The following is an 18,538-nucleotide window of genomic DNA, read 5'->3' on the forward strand; positions in this document are numbered from 1 at the left end:
ATGCAAGCTTTTTCTCAACTCTTTTTATCAAAAAGTAATTTCTTTATATTATATGAACATACTGATATACTCCTTCATGCCTCCTGGCATTCAAAACTCTTTCTAAAGTTAAGAAAAACAAGTATCACTTCCAAAAGCCACAGGAGAAATCCGGCTGATGCTTCTCGTCCGTTTGCACAGAGCGGAACCTGTACGAAGCGTTCGAGCACTTTATAATGAATTGTTTCCCAGCTGAAAATGTCACAGCCATCAGTTTTCCACCTCTTCACTTAGGTATTTTATACGTATAGAAATGGTTGATCTGGGTTCAAAATGTCACTACAGCTATTCAAAATACAACGCGGACTTCTATCCGTAAGTCACTGTATCTCTCAAACCTCACTGCGGAAGCTTATTTTTGCAGTAAATTGTGACCAACACAGAGAACCACAGCTGGCCAAGGAGGAGAGAAAAAGTGATTGCAGAACCCTAGACCCTGAATGGGAACAACTGTCTCACACTCTCTTCTTTCTTTGTCTCCGAGATCATTGCAGGTGACGGGACAGAAGGCACTGGAGCCAAAGTCAGTGGATGACTACAAAGAAACAATGTTTTTCAGACAGAAATGAATTCACAGCGACTGTGACAGTGAAAAAGGCCTGACCGAGCTGAAGCCAGATAAATTACCTCCACGTGTTCCCACACACTCCTTTCTCATTGTGTTTGGGAACCTGGCTATGGCGGTTCCACAGTGGGAAGGGAGAAACAGGAATAAGAGAATCTTCCCTTCGCGACAGGTCTGTGAGAATAGTTGTCTGGTTTCTGGTGGCTTTATTACAAGCACACAATCTTAAAAGCTTCTGGTGGGCAGTTCTGAGGCCAAGCAAGCAGTATGTGTCTGAGAGTTCTATGAAGAGGGAGAGAAGGTTGCCTTTCCACATATCTGCCTGGGGGAGAGCATAGTTGGGAGCCCCGGAACTCTCAGAGCTCAGGAGTGAAAGGAGTCAGCTGAGCCCTGAAATCAGCCTGGGTTTCAGGAACACAGAGGTGTAAAGAGCACACTATGTGCTGGACTATAATAACAGACTAATCAAGAAACCTGAAAAATCCCCACATGTATAAAATATATATGCGTAGCAAAAGTATTTCTAACTTAAAAAACAATGAGTACATTGTACTCTATGATAAAACGCAATTTAGATAATTAAAGGATTTTTTTTTTAGCTTGATCTTACCGAGGGCCTCAGATAATTGAATAATTAGAACTTTTACCATCAATCTTAAAAGCCTACTCATATTTGGATTGGTATTTGGTATAGATGCAATATTCATGTCAACATTTATTCAAAATAATATTTGTACATATTTCCTACTCATTCATGGAGAAAAACTGAAGGTTTTTCTGTTTATTTATTCTCCAAAATTCCATTTTATGTCATCTGTTATGGTTGTACCGAATTCTTATGCTTTAATTGGTTTGCTGTTCAAACTTCCTGTCACCAGCAGGTTATGGTTTGTCTTGTGGGGGAGTGTGACACTCTTTCCCTCAACCTCCGCCACTTTGTGATACTGTTTTCTCCAGCAGAAGTCATTGCCCAAAGCTTAAACTAGAGCCAGATACAGAAGGAAATACCAAATCTACCAACCATTTCATATATTACTGATCTTCTTTTGAGGCTTTAATGCTACAACCTCCTCATCGTGTGCTTTCACAATACTGAGACAGGAGAATTTATATTTATGTATTATTTATTTGATAGAGTCTGACTCTATAGAACCCATTATTCAGCCAATGGTGGGTTCAAATTCATGGTACTCCTCCTTCCTTAGCTACCCAGAGTTGCAGAATTTGGGGAGTTGGGTAGTACTCATGCATGTAGTAACTAATGTTCTTTATGCTTAGTGCTATTAATAATACTAGGCATGTTTTTGAAGTTAAAATATTATAGGCTTTTCTACATGAACTATGATTATTAGCTCTACTTTTGGGTCTGATTATAGCATCTATCAAGAACAGTTGCCATGTCACAAAGTAAATTATATTATAATGGAGTTGAAATGTATATTCCTGTAGCCATGGATCCTGTCTTGGTAATCCTTGCTCGCTGTTTCTTGGGTCTTTGAATGGTTGATGTAAACTTTCTGAAAAACAGCAGCAGCAGGTAAAAACACATTGTGTGATAGCAAAGCCTTTTCATATATATGTTACTTGGAATGGCAACTTAATGCAAGATGATTTCAGTATTATATCTTGACTGAAGAGACAAGAGCAAACAAAGTCTTTGACAAAACAGCTGGGTTCTTGGTACAGCCACTTAACCATTGACAAGAACACACCAATTCCAGAAGAGCTCAGTGTAAGGTACTTTCTATTTTACTTTTACATTTTCTTTTCTGTAGAAAAAAAATCTTTCACCAAAGAAAGACGAGGAAAGAAGTAAAACATAAATAATATGTATGATTTTTAGATCCATGGTAATTTAATCCTATATAGGTATCTGTAGGCTTTTGTTTAAGGTAACCTTTAGAGGAAGAGTAATAAGCAGCATAGCATACAATCTTAGGGAAGCTTACCTTGACTTGCAAACTTCAGCTCTTTGGCATCTGTGAGTGTGGGTCTTTTGTCAGAGCCTTTTTTCTCGATCCGTCGATGGCTTCTCTTTTTTTTAGATTCTCCCCAGAGATTAGACCCTCCATGCATGCTCGGTATATTCAAAATTGCAATTCCTTCCAGAGAGATGTTTATTAAATCTATCTGTACTCCATCACACTGGGGAAAGAGAGAGAGAGAACTTATTTTTGATTGCTTATTTACTTCCTTGTCTTTTAATAAAGCTATTTAAATTCATGTCAATACAGAGAAGAAAAATGCAAGAACATTAACTTGTTACCATTCATAATTATTAAAAATGGACAAACCTCATCAGCTTTACAGCAAACCTTTGGCAGAGAAACATCCTCATGTTTCTTTAACTCCAATTTGCAAATTGTGAGCCAACGAGGTCAAGTTTAGGAATGGGGACATTTTTGTGATCATTGCCTCTTTTGAATAATGGATTTGAATTTGAACTCCTGATCTTCATGCCTCTACACTTGGCTTGGTTTAGTTTGTTATTTTTTTCCTTTCCTTCCTTCCTTTCTTCTTCTTCTTCTTCTCCTTCTCCTTCTTCTTCATCAAACAGTGAAATGGCTTGATAGACATTTATGAAGGAAAAACGAAGTCAGTAGCAAAAAGTGATCACAGAGAGCCCTGTTGCTTTGGAGAAAGAGATGAGCTCAGGTTCTAAGCTCATCCAAAGTGAAGACAGGCTCAGCTGCCCAGAAAAATGTGAAAGATGGGAACATTTGAGTGAGGGAGATGGCAGGCAAAGCACTTTCTCAAGCCAATTAAGGAAACATGACAGATTTTTATTATTATTTTATTTTATTTTTTGCCTTGTAATAAGTAACCACATTACATATAAAAAATAACTGTGGACACCAACTGTAATTTGGGTAGCCAAAGTGGTGAGGTTTTAGAATTTTTAAACTTAATTGTTGACAGATATATGTGGAGGATTGTGAGGTTAGTCTGTTGCCTGAACATATGTATTACTCGTGTGAGTGCGGGTGTCCATGGGGCCCAGCCCGTGTGCCAGAGGTCCAGGTGCTCTGCCCTGAGTAACATGGGCACTGGAAATCTAACTCGGGATCTCTAGAAGAGCAGTAAGTGTTTTAACCACTGAACTATGTTTCCAACGCCCTCTTCTGCAGTGTTTAAGGGACAACTTGCTTATATTTTTTTTTGCCTTAGATTTTCCAAAATGATAAACATTATAATTATCTCAAAAATTATTCCTCCATTTTCTATTATAAGTCTGTAAAGGAAGAGATAACATTTGAAATTTTTTCAAAGTACCCTCTCAGGAATAAGCATTTCACTTGTCTCTAACAATATCTCATCAAAGGGTTACTACAGTCACCTACTATAATTAAGTCGTCAGTAACTTAAACACCAACTTTAATTCTCATGGAAATCACGATGCCACAGAAGCCACAACAAAACAAACTGAATCCTGTCTCTTACTCACATTTGCCTCATCTTTCTGAAGCCAGGTCTGTATAATGTTCACCAAAGTAACAAAGCAATGAGATAAAGTGTTTCACCTTGAGCCCACTCTGGTGTGGAAGAAACAATTCTGGAAAAAGAGCTAAATTCACATTCAGTTTGTTTCACTGAAGAGGACCCTGCTCTGAATGACATGATTCACTTTTTCCAGAAACAAGGTCCTTTCCTTCCTTTTTATGTATTAAATTAAGATCATTTATTTCTTTTTACTAAAGAATTCTGCTCCTGTGTATACTCGCTCACCGCTATATATTCTAGATAAACAGATATTAATTTCATAATTAAAAGTAATCTTGTGTAAATACCCTGCAGGCCTCAATGAATCAAACACATACTGTGTGTCAGGCCTCCCACTGTCTTCAAGTGGAACGCACTGGCTGGATAATTAGATAGTACATATTTTTTAACCTTATTTGCATGCATATTATATCTTTTGCACACTGACAAGCAGCAGTAACAACAAAAGTCAGATTACCACAGGGAATTCCCACAAAGAAGTCTTCATTCCTTATAATTTGCAGCCTAAATTAAAATAATTTGATCTTTGACAAGGATGAAATGTCAAGCAGAAGGGGGTCCTCTACAAGCCACGGCCTGTGGCTTCTGAAAACTGCCTAATTTATGTCAGTCACTTCTTAATACATATTTAAGTATTACACGAAAAAGATGATAAATATGCAATCTGACACCTTTGGTATTTCCCTGCTGTTAATTTATAAAGGTCTGGCTTCCCCCAAACTGACTAAAATCATTTAAATAACAGAAGAATTGTGAAATAAGCTGGAGCCGGGGCCTGGCTTCCATTTCCACTCGATGATATTGAACTCAGCAGGTAGTACACTAAGACAATTATGTGACTAGGCCTTAGGACCCTGCTGTGACAAGTTACTTTCAGAATTAGTGAAGGAAGATTCCTTTGTTCATCTGCAGAAAAGGGGAGCGTGTGCTGCAAGGTCTTTCTTCTGCCTAATTGAACTCGTGGAGTTAGGTGAGACAATGGAGACACAACAGCCTGGCCTACCATGCATGTTTCCCCCCTTCACAGTCAACACCATGTGTGGTTGGAGGAGATGGGTTGGTCATTCTGACAGGAGGGAAAAGGACACTAGCAACCTGCAACTGTCAAGGAGTCCTGGAGAGCACAGTTGCTCCTCCAAGTGCAGGATGCTGTGTTTAAATAAATTGGTGTCTATGAGTGGCTTAGTTCCTCTAGTTCTCCATCCCAGGCCACCTTTCTCTGTTTGCTTTGACATCATGTTATTTGTCTGGAAAGCTCTTGCATTTGTTAATTCTTGATATTACTGAATTATTTTTGAAAAATCTCAGTATTGGGGGATGAAACCAAATTCTTGACCTTAACATTCCCTATCTTCCTAGTCTCACTAACACCCAAAAAAAGACTGAGTGTCCTAAGGGCTGGGCATTCTCATTTTCTCCTTGACTTCGGTACATGGTGAAGAAGAGCAAACCTATGTGCCTGCTGGTTCTAATCTCAGGCACCGACTGAGGTTTTGGAACCACATTTATCCCTCCTCCGAAACACAGCAATGCAAACTTGGCATTTGACATTTTTCTTGACAATTTTGCAAGTTGTCATTTTATTTATATTTTTGCCTTTTGTCATAAAGTTAGAAGATGATTGAGATTTTTTAAATTGAGACTACCAATTTTTAAATCAGTATCTCACCCTCTACATTTACATGAATATAGCACTGATTTGTTTCCATATATTTAATTATTCTGGCAATAATGTATTTTTCTTCCAAGTTGTTTAAATATTTAGGTATGCAATGAAGATTTTATAGTAAATCTTTGATTCATACTATGTATAAAGACTGAACCAGATGATGCAGGTGCCTTGTTGGTACCAGACATGAGGTAAACTTTAATAATCCATGTATTTTAGAGTTATTATGAAGCACTTTTCCAGCCTATTCATTCCATCCCAAACATTTACTCCGTTCGGAAGGAGCTCCCTGCAGGAAGAGCACAGTGGTGGAAACATTCACACAGCAAATGACTTGTTTCTGAAGGAGCAGCCAGTAAAACATATAACCATGGCTTGAGGTTCTGTTGTTACTACTATGGTTTATTCCTCATTAGACATTTTTCAAACCATAGTTGGTGTGATTTTAGGCCACATAGGAAGCAATAGCAAGCAGAATCAAATTTCCGAACTGCTGATTTCTTATATTTAATTATGAAGTAACCTTGAGGGTAGAAAGTCATATTCTGCTAATATGATAGACTGGATTCATTAAAATGTGAGCAGAAAGGCACGCTTGGCATGGGTAGTCACACACACACACACACACACACACACACACACAAACACACACACACACAAACACATACGCACACATGGTATACGATGGTATAATGTAGAGAACACACAGTACTGACTCCAATTTATAAATGCTATAGTAGTCGTTCCTTGAATAAGCCAGAAATTCAGAACCAGAAGCCAGATGAGGAAAACACAGAGAAGCAGGATGCAAAGCTAAGTAAATTAGTTCTGGTTCAGATTTCTTGAGTATCCTGAACAGTCACTGTCCTGATAAAATGTCATCATGAAAGAATAACACTAATTTTAGCTGTATTTAGGACTTTAAAAATCAATGTTTTCTACAATTATTGTCATTTACATTCTCATTGCTATTTAATGAAACCTTTTAGAAAATTTTGTGATGTGTGACAACACACAGAATATTGCCCTATGGATTGAAAATTTTCAGTCTGTGCTGAAAGTGAGAGGCACCAAGCAGCAGAGACTCAGGAAGGCTTGGCCTCCAGTTACACTACAAAAGGTCTTAGTCTGGTCTCTGCAACAGATTTCCTTTGAGCACAGATTTCTTTTTGAGAGCAAAACTGTTTAGCATCTACAATACAAAGCAGTTTTATGCATTGTTGAGTTTGAAATTAAAATGATAGTATAATTTAAAAATAAATTTATGAGTAGATAAATAAAGACGACGTATCTAATGATTCGTTAGGGGATGAAAAGATGATGGGCTCAGGGGGCAAAGTGCTTGCTTTATGAGCATGAGTTCTGGAGTTTCTGTTCCCTGCATGCGTGGGATAAACTGCATGCACCGTGTGTACTTTTATTCCAGGACTGTGGAGGCAAAGAAAGGCAGAGTTCTAAAGCTTGCTGGGCCGCAAGTAGGATTCTTTCTCAATAAAATAAGATAGACTCCTTCTCAATAAAATATGATGGACAGTGATAAAGGAGGACTCTCTATCTACCTCTGATTTTTGTACACATATACATGAATATGTATATATCCATAGCATACATACAAGACAGTAAAGCACAAAGTAATCTTAACACATAAAACTATATATACTATTACACTACATATGATTAAATATAGCATGCATTATTAACAACATATTCTATGTTAGAAATACTACTGATTACATATATATAATACACACAGATACGTATATAATTATACACAAAAGCACACAACATATAGGACAGACCTTAATTCTTACCTTCTGTGATTGTTATGATTTCATACAATTGTGAAGTTTTTCTTTTCCTTAACTATTTAGTCTACTTCTAATATTTATTCTCATTCTCTAATCATGATAAGAAATAAACACAAAAAATATTATATTGAGAATATCAGTAATTAGTATTGTCACCAACAGTAAATTACAAAATTGGGCTTTTGTAGAGCCTAGCCAGGACATTATGAACTTGTAAATACAGAATTTACCTAAGAGTCTAAAACATAGTATCTATCACTCATAAAGTAGAACTAATAGCAATTAGTACAGAAAAGACACTCATGACAGCTTTAATGCCAGCTCTTGGAAGGAAGAGGCAGGCTGAGCTCTGGGTTTTCAGACAGCCTGAGCTATGAAGCTAGTTTCAGGACAACCAGAGTCACACAGAGAGACCCTGTCTGGACAAACCAAAAAATAAAAAAACAAAAAACAGGAATAAAAAGTTAAGTGCAGGTATGAGTTGTGTCTTAGACAATTTCACTTCGGTTCACAATTATTACTTGCAAATGTACCACTTATAACATTGGTAATAGGAGGTAATTTGCATATTGTTTTAAAAATTAAAAGTGGTAGAGCCAATATTTTTGTATTTATATCAGAAAATTATTAAGGATTTTTGCCACAATTCTGTCTCTTTGTTTTGTCCTCACTATTCATACAAAATAAAACTTTTCTTTAATTTTTAAGACTCATTAGATCATTTCCGTTTAGAGTATGTTTTAAAATATTTGAATGCTGCAATATCTAGATATTTTTGGTAGACCTATTTGTTTCGGGTCTTTCTAACATATTTTTTTCTTATCTTTGCTCTCTTTCTTGGGGCTTTCATATACTTTATCTGTAATGGGGAATAGCAACCTTGAGAACTGAAAAATCTAGCTAATGAATGAAATGGAATGGGAAAGGATATATTTTAACATTTGTCTGTGAAACTAAAGAGACTATTAGTGCACTGAATCTTAAAGTTATAAAATAATCATTCCTGAAAATGTAAATGGGCTTTTCTTTTGCAATTTTTTCATTTTCTTCAACTATATTTTTATTCTTGCATCATTTTCTTCTTGCTATGCACAGTAAATTCTGATTTCCAAAGTTCTATTATAGATCTCTTTTTATGTGATATGATACATAATAAATGTATCAGACAGTGATACATTCCTTATGAGTAACAAATATCATATTTTAGAATCTTGAGTAAATCTATATGTATTGCTAAAAGTGTATTTCTTAATAGGGGTCATACCACAACACCAAAAAAGCAAACACAAGGCAGTTTTTACTGTTACAAAAAGTGAATACATTTTTTTTTCTTACTTCTATTTCTACAGATTCATGTAGCTTCTTGCAGGTGGCTGAGAAGGTTTCAGATGTGCCAAACTCAAAATACCAAAATTTGTTCTTCATTCTGCAAAAGGAAAGAAGCAGCTTAGAATCATCATATTCGAAGGGATTGGAAGTTAGTCTAACACTACCTTGCCTTTTATCTTTGTTAGGGTTTCTAGTGCTGTAACAGAGCACCTGCACTATAAACAGTGTAAAGAAGAAAGGGTTTATTTTGCATACACGTCCCCATCACACTTCATCACTGAAGGAAGTCAGGACAGGAACTCAATGTGGGAGGCAGGAACTGAAGTAGAAGCTGACTTGCTCTCTCTGTCTTGGTCAGCCTGCTTTCTTTTTCCCCCAGGATCACTTTACGGGTGGGGGGGTGACACCACGTACAGTGGTCTGGGCCCTCCCACATTAACCACAGTTTAAGGAAATTTGCTACAGACTTGCTTATAGGCGTATCTTATGGAGATTCTCAATTGAGAGCTGCTCATCTTCTCAGATAACTCTAGCTTGTGTCAACTTGACACAAAACTAAACAACATTCGGATCATATGGAAAAGAGGCAACACTTGAAGATATGTGATATCAAAAACACAATGGATGATCACATAATTTCAAAGTTTGTTTGTTAGTGACAAATGGCCATTTTTACTATGTTGATCCTCCCAATCCAAGATTGCCTAACAGCTTCTGTAGGGATTGCAGGGATGTGCTGATTTTACAGAGCCATGTATAGTCTTGACTTTTGCATGTGTTAGTTGATTGGACTTTTACAAGTGGATTTAATACTTATAATATTTGTGTCTTAAGCAACTTGACATTGAACTATCAACTCTATAACCACAAGGAGAAAAAAATAGCAATGCTCTGAAATTTTTATGGCAGAAAAGAGATCAATATGAACTAAGTTGAACATTTATATAGGTAGCTATGTGTTCTTTACAAATGGAAACAATCCAAAGCATAATAAGGAAAACCTACTCACTAACGTAAAGCTAAAATTTACAAGAAGAATTATTGTTTTAACAGTTAATGTATTTTCTCATATAAGCAGTAGTTGGAAATCATGATACAGTCTGAAAGCATTAAGCAAGAAAGATAATTTCCAGAAGCTAAAAGAAAGATATTAAAAACTCTGTATCAATTCTTAAAATAATGTTATATTTTCTCTTCTTGTCATTCAATGATTATATATTTGACTCTTTGTACCAGGTAATTAAATTTATGATCACTTACTGTAACATTACAGAGTTTCACTAGATTTTTATATTACCTAAAATACATTAAAATTCTTCCTTATGAATGAATTCAATTTTTAATTATTCATATTTCTGATAGGGAATATGTCTTTAATGAGAAGAAAATATAGATAAAATGATGCTTATATTTTCACATATCAAAGCAATGTTGAAATTTTTTTATTTTTTTATTTTTTTTGGTTTTTCGAGGCAGGGTTTCTCTGTGGTTTTGGAGCCTGTCCTGGAACTAGCTCTTGTAGACCAGGCTGGTCTCGAACTCACAAAGATCCGCCTGCCTCTGCCTCCAAGTGCTGGGATTAAAGGTGTGTGCCACCACCGCCTGGCTTGAAATTTTGATATAGTATGTGAATATATTTATACATGAATTTTTCCTGTTTTTCTTATGAATATTGATATGCTTTTTATTAGATTGCAAAGCACTTTGACAAGACAATATTCTGCAAAGGTGTCACCAATTTATTGAATAGCCCTTGCTTTGAAATGTAGCAGGTAAGATAATGTTGAGTTTACTATTATGGTCTATTAAAATAACATTTCCCACACAAAGTTACAGAATATGAAAATAAACTTATATTGTCTAGACACACTCAGAAATATTTTGGCTCACATAGGTTTTATTTGCCTACCAAATTTATATAAGCTTACTTGTACCAACCACATGCAAGCCAGTAAGTGGAAGAACAAAGTTGTAGTCATATTTCGTAGGATCTTGGTACTGTAAACTCTTCCTTTTCCCTAGAGAACATTTTTATAATTTGTGGACTGGTATCACATATGTGAAAAAATGTCAAGAAGAATGAGTAGTTTATTGAAACCTGCAGACTTGTGTCTATGTTCCAGTTCACGGTAACCTTGGCTGAAGTTACGTAAATTTTGAAGTATTTCCCTGTTGACTCATTTTGATAACATTACCATCTGATTTATGATGAGAAGAAAATATTGGTTTATATAAGATGCCCTGAAGACAACCCTTTAAGAACGTAATATTTGTGCTAATTCCTTGATAATTTTACACATTCATTGGATGTATTTTGATCACGAGTTCTGTGTCATATTTTGGAATTAGTTTTCTAGAATTGGCAGGGATAACATATTTGTGTCAGCTCTTTTTCTCAATGTTTCAGGACTCAGTCAATAGTTTGTTTATTCACTAACAAGTATTCCATAGGACCATTCACCTCCATAAGCTACTGGGTTAGGTTCTAACTAAGCAAGTGCAATTGTCCATGTTATATTATGTTCAAACTATGAAGAATGTTGCAAAAGTACAGGTGGGCATATAAAATAATAACTATAATGTTAGCTAATGAAATATAAGTATTGTGTGAGAGTTCTTAAGTGACTCAACTAATTTTGCTTCAATGAATTCAAAAGGTTTGAAAAGAGGTAGCATATGGATAATTCATAGAAAACATTGGAAACAAAGAGTTGGGTTCTGGCTTTCTGTGGCAGTTCAGTAGGTCATAGAAACATGCTGAAGTTGGACTAACAGTTGGGCGGGGCCTATTTCAATACATGTATGTCAGAGTTAAAGGTTATAATCGACACAAAGCTGAGAGACGTTTATGATCAGTGCAGTGACATGGGCAGCTTTATTTTCCAGGCAGGTTAGTCTAGGAATGAAGCCATGGGCTAGAGGATTTGTACTGCTGAAAGTAACATGGTTGAACAGTGCCAAAGAAGGCCTAAGCCCAGTGTCCAGGGGAAGGGAAGAGAGACACAATTCAAGAGACAGAAAGGAAAGGGCTCCACAGCAACTGATACATTTTTATTGTAGAAACTTGGGTTAGCTCTGAGTGGGTATATTTGAGCATGAAAAGTCCATGGCTCAAACTTTGCAGGTTTTATAATCTAAATATTAAATGGTAGCTTGAAAGTTAAATAAACATATGAGGATTAGGGCTGCATGCAATTGACAATTCTCTTTCGTTTCCGTTCTGTCTATCAAGTTCACCGTACTTTCACGTGACTATTGTTCCAAGCCACAAACAACCCTTACTTAGTTTCACAAAAGCTTCATAAGAAACAGAAATCCTGGGAATTTACATTCAGCCTCTATTCTCCGTATTAGTTAGCATTACTGCTCATGTGCAAAAGCTACTTTAAATTCCCCATTATTACAACCACTTTATGTTTCACTTCGATAAATATATGGGGGCAATAAAGAACACACAGAATCAGAGCCACATGACAAATTAAAGGCTGTTAAATTTTATTTCTTAAACCAAACTGGTGCTCAGGTTGTAGAAATGCAAAAAAGAAACATTTAGGCATGTTTTTATGGCTCACAATAGAAAATGATTCAAATAATTCAGACTCAGATTGGTGAGAGAAATCACATCACTTTGGACTTGAGAATATGGGAACTGGACTTCAGTCATTGTGAAATGGTCATATAGAATCAAATTTATTGTACTTTCAGACAGGGTTTATAACACTAAGAAAGATGACATATGTCCTACCATGTCCACACACAAAAGTTAGGAATGTAATTATAATCTTAATAAATGTCTGAAGTCTTCTTTCCTATGAATTTAATTGTAAATCTGCAATTAATATTTAAACTGCTTGGTTACCAGATGTTCAGGTAAAAACAAACAAACTCCCATTTACCAGGCATTTTCTCACTAGTTGTGATTTTATCTTTTAGATATTGTCAGAGAAATTTGGAATATGCAATATTTTGTTGAAACAAATTTGTCTTTGTCATTATGAAATTTAGTTAATATTTAACTCCACAAGCTTTCAACTTTCAACTAGGTAATTTAACATCTAGCAATATATTTTCTTTGGAATTTTCCTAGGTTTCATCTTTTTTACTTCCTTCCTTCCTTTCTTTCTTCTATCCTCCTCTTTCCCTCCCTCTCCCTTCCTTCCTTCCTTCCTTCCTTCCTTCCTTCCTTCCTTCCTTCCTTCCTTCCTTCCTCCCTTCCTTCTTTTTTTCAGTTGCTAAGGAACATAAATGCTCCAAACACACAAAACCAAAGAAAATATGTAGTACCAGAGCACTTCTGCAGAAAAAGTCCAGAAGTGCCTAACCATGTGTGGAGGGTGTTTCTAACCAGGCTGTATAGTAAAGGTGGGAGGTACAAGCATTTTGTTTATCTTATGCAGAAATATGACTCATAAATATACAGAAGGCTTAGTTCGGTGAGATTATCCTTAAAGGTCATGTTTGGATCTTACAGGTGAATTTGTTATGTGTTCAAATGGGAATACAGAATGTACAAGAACATTGTTTACAATATAAGAATCCAAAAGTCTTCCCGGAGGCACTTGTACATTTTGAAAGGCTGTTAAAATTATTCACCTGATGCAAACTGAAATCCTTCTTGATTTTTGATGTTAAAAGTACACAGAAACATAATGTCCTTCATAACTTAGTTTTCACGGAATGAAGTCAAAGGTGTCCCGAAAGTTCATATCATTCTTATCAATTTGTCACCCTTTCTTCCTCTCCCTGAAGTCTTCCAGCAATCATTTTAAATGCAGAAGAGACATTCACATGAAGGGCAAGGGTCTTAACAGTTAAAAACCTTATGAGTATCCTAAGTTCTTGTCTTCTAAAGCCACCCCACATTCTGCAAAACCTGGACTTGGCTGACAATGCTGGTGAAGAAACAGAGAATTCCACTGACCTACAGTAACATGGTAAAGGCTTAAAGTTGTGGGGAAATCAGGGAATCAAGTCGCTTTTATTTGCGCTAGCTGCCAGGAAACATAACACTAAACATCAGCTACAGAATTACTCATATATTCCCAAGCAAAGCAAGCAATTACTTAAAAAAATATATACCATGAGTCAGACGGAAGCACCCATTAGAGCCTCCTTTAACTAGTGAATGGAGTGTTTAAAAGGACCATTTGGAGAGGCGAGGGCAAGCCAGAGCATCAGTGGTATGTCTGCAGGGCTCTAGATCTCGTTAGTGCAGTAACCCTAGATTGTGCCAATAAAGAAAGACGCAAGAATTTATGCTGGTTTGAACACCAGTGGCCCACATAGGTTCATATATTTGAATACTTGATCCCTAGTTGATAGGACTGTTTAGAAGGATTAAAGGGTATGGCCTTTGTCATTGGGGACAGTCTCTGAGACTTCTAAAGCCCACACCATTCCCAGTTACCTCTTAAGAGAGGTCTTGTAGCTGTATCTCAAGATGTAAGTCCTTACTACTGCATTACCATGTCTAACTGTCTGCTGCCATGCTTCTTGACATAAAAGGTCACTGTGGATACCACAGTGAACTCTTCTATAAGTTTCCTTGGTCGTGGTGCTTTGTTACAACAATTAATAATTAATTAAGGCAGTATTTTATGCTTTTATTACTTCTGAAAAATATTTTATTCAACATTCACACATACATATATGTTTTGATCAAATCTACATCAAATTGACCCCTTTAATTCCTTTTCTAACTCCTCTACCACTTTCCTCTCCCAAATCCTGATGTGGGATTCCTCTCTGTATGCTGTGAATATTTTTTATTACCATTAACCAATAATAAAGAAGTTGCGTTGGCCAGTGGCTTAGCAGAGTAAAGACAGGTGGAAAACCTGAACAGAGATATATAGATAAAGTAGCAAAGTCAAGGAGACGCCATGTAGCTACCAAAGGAGAAAGATGCCACTGGAAACTTACCAGTAGGCCACAGCCTTATAGTAATAAACAGATTAATAATAATGGGTTAATTTAAGATATAAGGCTTAGTTAATAAGAAGCCTGAGCTAATAGGCCAAATACTATTGTAATTAATATGGTTTCTGTGTTATTATTTGGGTCTGGTGCCTGGGAAATGAGTGCAAAGCCTCTGTCTACAAAATACCTCTTCCCTCCATCCCCCAAACAAGTCCATTTAGTTCTACCCCTTTGGGCATGGATATAGGACCATCAAATGGAGCATGGGTTTGCTCACTTCTTGAAGTCTCCTGGGAAACCCAGTGTTGCATATAGGACTTCAGCAAAACACAGATGTGTGTTAATAACTAAACCCTGACTCACTCGAATGAAATAGACCTTTGTTCCATTATTTTTATGAAAATAAGAATGAAATGGGACTTTTACTCCAAAATATAAAATTATAGTGTTAATACTTAAGTATATGATGGTAATACATCACTAAAATTGCTACCCATATGAACATAGCAGTGGTACAGGTGACGTATTTTTTATTATTCTAAATTGTGAAAAAAATTCTATTTTATTTAGATTCTCAGATTTAATTTTTTTTTTTGCTTACAACAATTTATGTCCCTTTCAATGAGAGAATGATATTGGTAGTAGTCCTTAGGAAGAAGCACTGTTAGTACTACAGCTGGGACACTTTATAGTCACACTAAAGAAAGCAAACAAGTCTCGTGTTTTCAGACAACAGGTAAAAATATGGATTTAAGAAACTATTTATAAAAATGCTTCCATGTCATTCATAAGATGTGCTTGTTAAGTCCCAGGGAGACAATGAAACAAGCTGTAGAAACTTCAGGCAGATTCATATAGCACTCCATCTTGCTTATCAAAAAGATAGATGTTATAAAAATGTAATTTTCAACTTGAATTACTCTTACAAGACTCAACACACTCTCTCATGTGAATGTATGAAAAATATGCCTCAGAAAGAAGGAATTTTAGTGTTTTAGGAATTCTCTCTAAAAATGATGGTAATGTAACAGTGTATGTATAAAATTTTCTGCTTACAATGCTAAAAACTTAATGCTCCTCTATGCACTCTTTGTGTTGGCTTTTTGTCACATATTAGTTCTAATTAAAACCATTCAAAGCAGTGATGTTTCAAAATCACCAGGGAGGTGAATCACACAGGCAATGCTGAAAATATTGTGATTACTTGAAACTTACTACATAACGTGTTTAATCCATGACCACACATGTCTAGAACATTTACATTAAATCAATAATTTCCCATCATTAGCATAAATTTCTGAAACTAGTTAGGAAGAGTAAACATAATTTGATGATAGGGACAGTTGTCTTTCTGTCTGAGCACAGCACTATTTCACGGAACCCAGTGAGGTGTAGAAGAGACTCTCAACATGTCATGGAAAATACCAAAATCTTACTTCAGAAATTCCATAGTTCTCTTTTCCCTTCTGAAAATATTTCTCCTCTAATACAATAGCAAGTGTAGCACCACCTGGAAACGTTTCCTGAGCTGTAAAGAACATAGGAGACACAGGTCTCTCCTGGATGACACTTGGGCATCACTTAGTTCCTTAGGTGATTTTCTTTCTGTCTCCTGAAACAAAAATGTGAATTTGACATTGGTCTAGAGTGGTTAGTGGAACCTGTGGACCTCTAGAAAAGTCTTTCTCCTTGGTAAAACTGACACACACATGAAGGTTCTGCCTCTTCCTTCATGTTCTAGTGAGTCTTCAGAGGAGGATGTAATTTTATGGAGACAGAATGGCTCTTATCTTATCCCTACAAGGAGGAAAGCCAGGAAAATCCCGAAATATTGACCTAGGACTCCTGATTTATTTAATCAGCCACCATGAAGGCATGTTTCTGGATTTCTATGTAAGGGAGCTATAGAAAGAGGCCATTTATTTTTCTGTGGATTCTTTCTTTTATCAAAAGATCACTTGCATATAGTGTACCATAGTTTGAGAGGTAATACATATATGTATGTGTGTTGCTGTCATTGAGACTTTTTCAAAACCCAAAGTGAATTGGTATTATTGGCATATGAAGCCATTTTTCTAACTGTGAAATTCAGCAGTGACTGAAAGAAGAAAGCTAAATGAAGGACTTGTGCTCACCACATTTTACTGCAATTTTCTCCTGAGTGGATATGCAATGAGCACTGAATCGACTTTCCTCACCTCGCTTTGTATATTCTCAAATTGCTTTAGCATTAATTCCACATGTGAACATTTGAAATACTCTTGGAACCCTGCCATACAACACCCATTTTTGATGTATCCCCAATTTGCCTCTGGTGTTTTTATTGTAGCCAGTGAGCCCATTGTAGACTAGTAAGCATTAGTAAGACTAACTACTATAATAGTGTACTAAGGGATAACCCCTATTGTACCTGCTCACACCCCTTCTATCAATATAGAAAGAGAATGACCTTGTATTATTTGCACTAATGAACTATTATGAGAAATCTGAACTTTTCATAGAGACATTTAAGTTATCTGTTATAAATCAAAATAGTAACTTATACAGTCCAGCTAAAATTGATAAGGAAATGCAATTAAAACATAATTGTATATTTTAGGTATCTGAGTGCTTGGTCTTGAAGCACACCAGAAGAGGACATCAGATCTCATTAGAGACAGCTGTGAGCCACACCATGTGGTTACGAGTAATTGAACTTAGGACCTCTGGAAGAAGAGCCAGTGCTCTCAAGCTCTCTAGCCATCTCTCCAGCCCCTAGTTATCTTGGGCATTTCTAGGTCAGACAAAAACCTGGCACAAACGAATCTCCCAGAATCTTCAAGGACGAGCCTAGATAAGACTCCTAACAATACTAAATACATAGCCTGAACTGGACATCTCCTGTGAGCAGGCAAACTTTATGTGGAGGGAGTAAGAAACTGACCCAGATACACAACCTTTGACCTACTCTGTTCTGACTATGGGAAGTGCTGGGGTAAGAACGACATAGAGATTGAGGGAATTGCCAGCCAATGACTAGTCTAGCCTAAAACCCATGCCAGAAAAGTAAGCTCCACTGCCTGGAGCACTAGGACACACAGGTTGGATGATCCAGAGACCTAGGACAGAACCAAACAGGACTGGAGGGGGAAAATAGTGTAATGATTGCTAATGGTAGTCCGTTATCCTCACAGATGATGCCTCGTGTAATCGTCATCCAAGAGGCTTTACCCAACCACTGATGGAAACAGAGGCAGCTCCACACCCAAACATTAGGTGGAGCTCAGTGAATCCTCTTGGGGGTTAGATTGTAGCAGCCAGAGGGGTCAAGGACACCACAAGAAAACCACAGAATCAACTAACCTGGGCTTATAGTTTCTCTGAGAGACTGAACTGACAACCAGGGAGCCTGCATGGGAGACTGACCAAGGTCCTTTACATACATATGACAGTTGTAGATTGGCCTTCTTGTGGAGCTCCTCACAGTGGCAATAAGGACTATTTCCAACTATTTTACTGCCTTTCCCGACCCTGTTTCTCATACTGGGTCATGTTGCCCTATACATGGGGAGGTGCTTCATCATACTGCAACTTGATATGCCATGTTCTCTGGATACTCATTGGAAACCTGCCGTTTCATAAACAGAATCAGAGGAAGAGTGGATTAGAGGGGTGAGAACGGAGGGGGACAGGGTTTGACTAGGAGGAGAGGAGGTAGGGGAAACTGAA

At 36.8% G+C, this 18,538-nt stretch overlaps 1 protein-coding gene across 9 annotated transcripts in view; it reads right to left on the reverse strand.

Moving 5' to 3' along the window:
- The window catches only part of Dgkb (diacylglycerol kinase beta), a 594,132-nt gene that overhangs the window by 148,140 nt on the left and 427,454 nt on the right, over nucleotides 1–18,538 (reverse strand). For all 9 annotated transcript variants that reach the window (XM_013347831.2, XM_013347829.1, XM_026782456.1 and 6 more), the window contains 2 exons: nucleotides 8,918–9,008; nucleotides 2,554–2,749 (listed from right to left, as the gene is read on the reverse strand). In XM_013347831.2, coding sequence (XP_013203285.1) covers nucleotides 2,554–2,749; nucleotides 8,918–9,008 — 287 coding nt within the window. The remainder of the gene's footprint in view (nucleotides 1–2,553; nucleotides 2,750–8,917; nucleotides 9,009–18,538) is intronic.

This window comes from Microtus ochrogaster, chromosome 1 (genome assembly GCF_000317375.1).
Source record: "Microtus ochrogaster isolate Prairie Vole_2 chromosome 1, MicOch1.0, whole genome shotgun sequence".
Lineage (NCBI taxonomy): Eukaryota > Metazoa > Chordata > Mammalia > Rodentia > Cricetidae > Microtus > Microtus ochrogaster.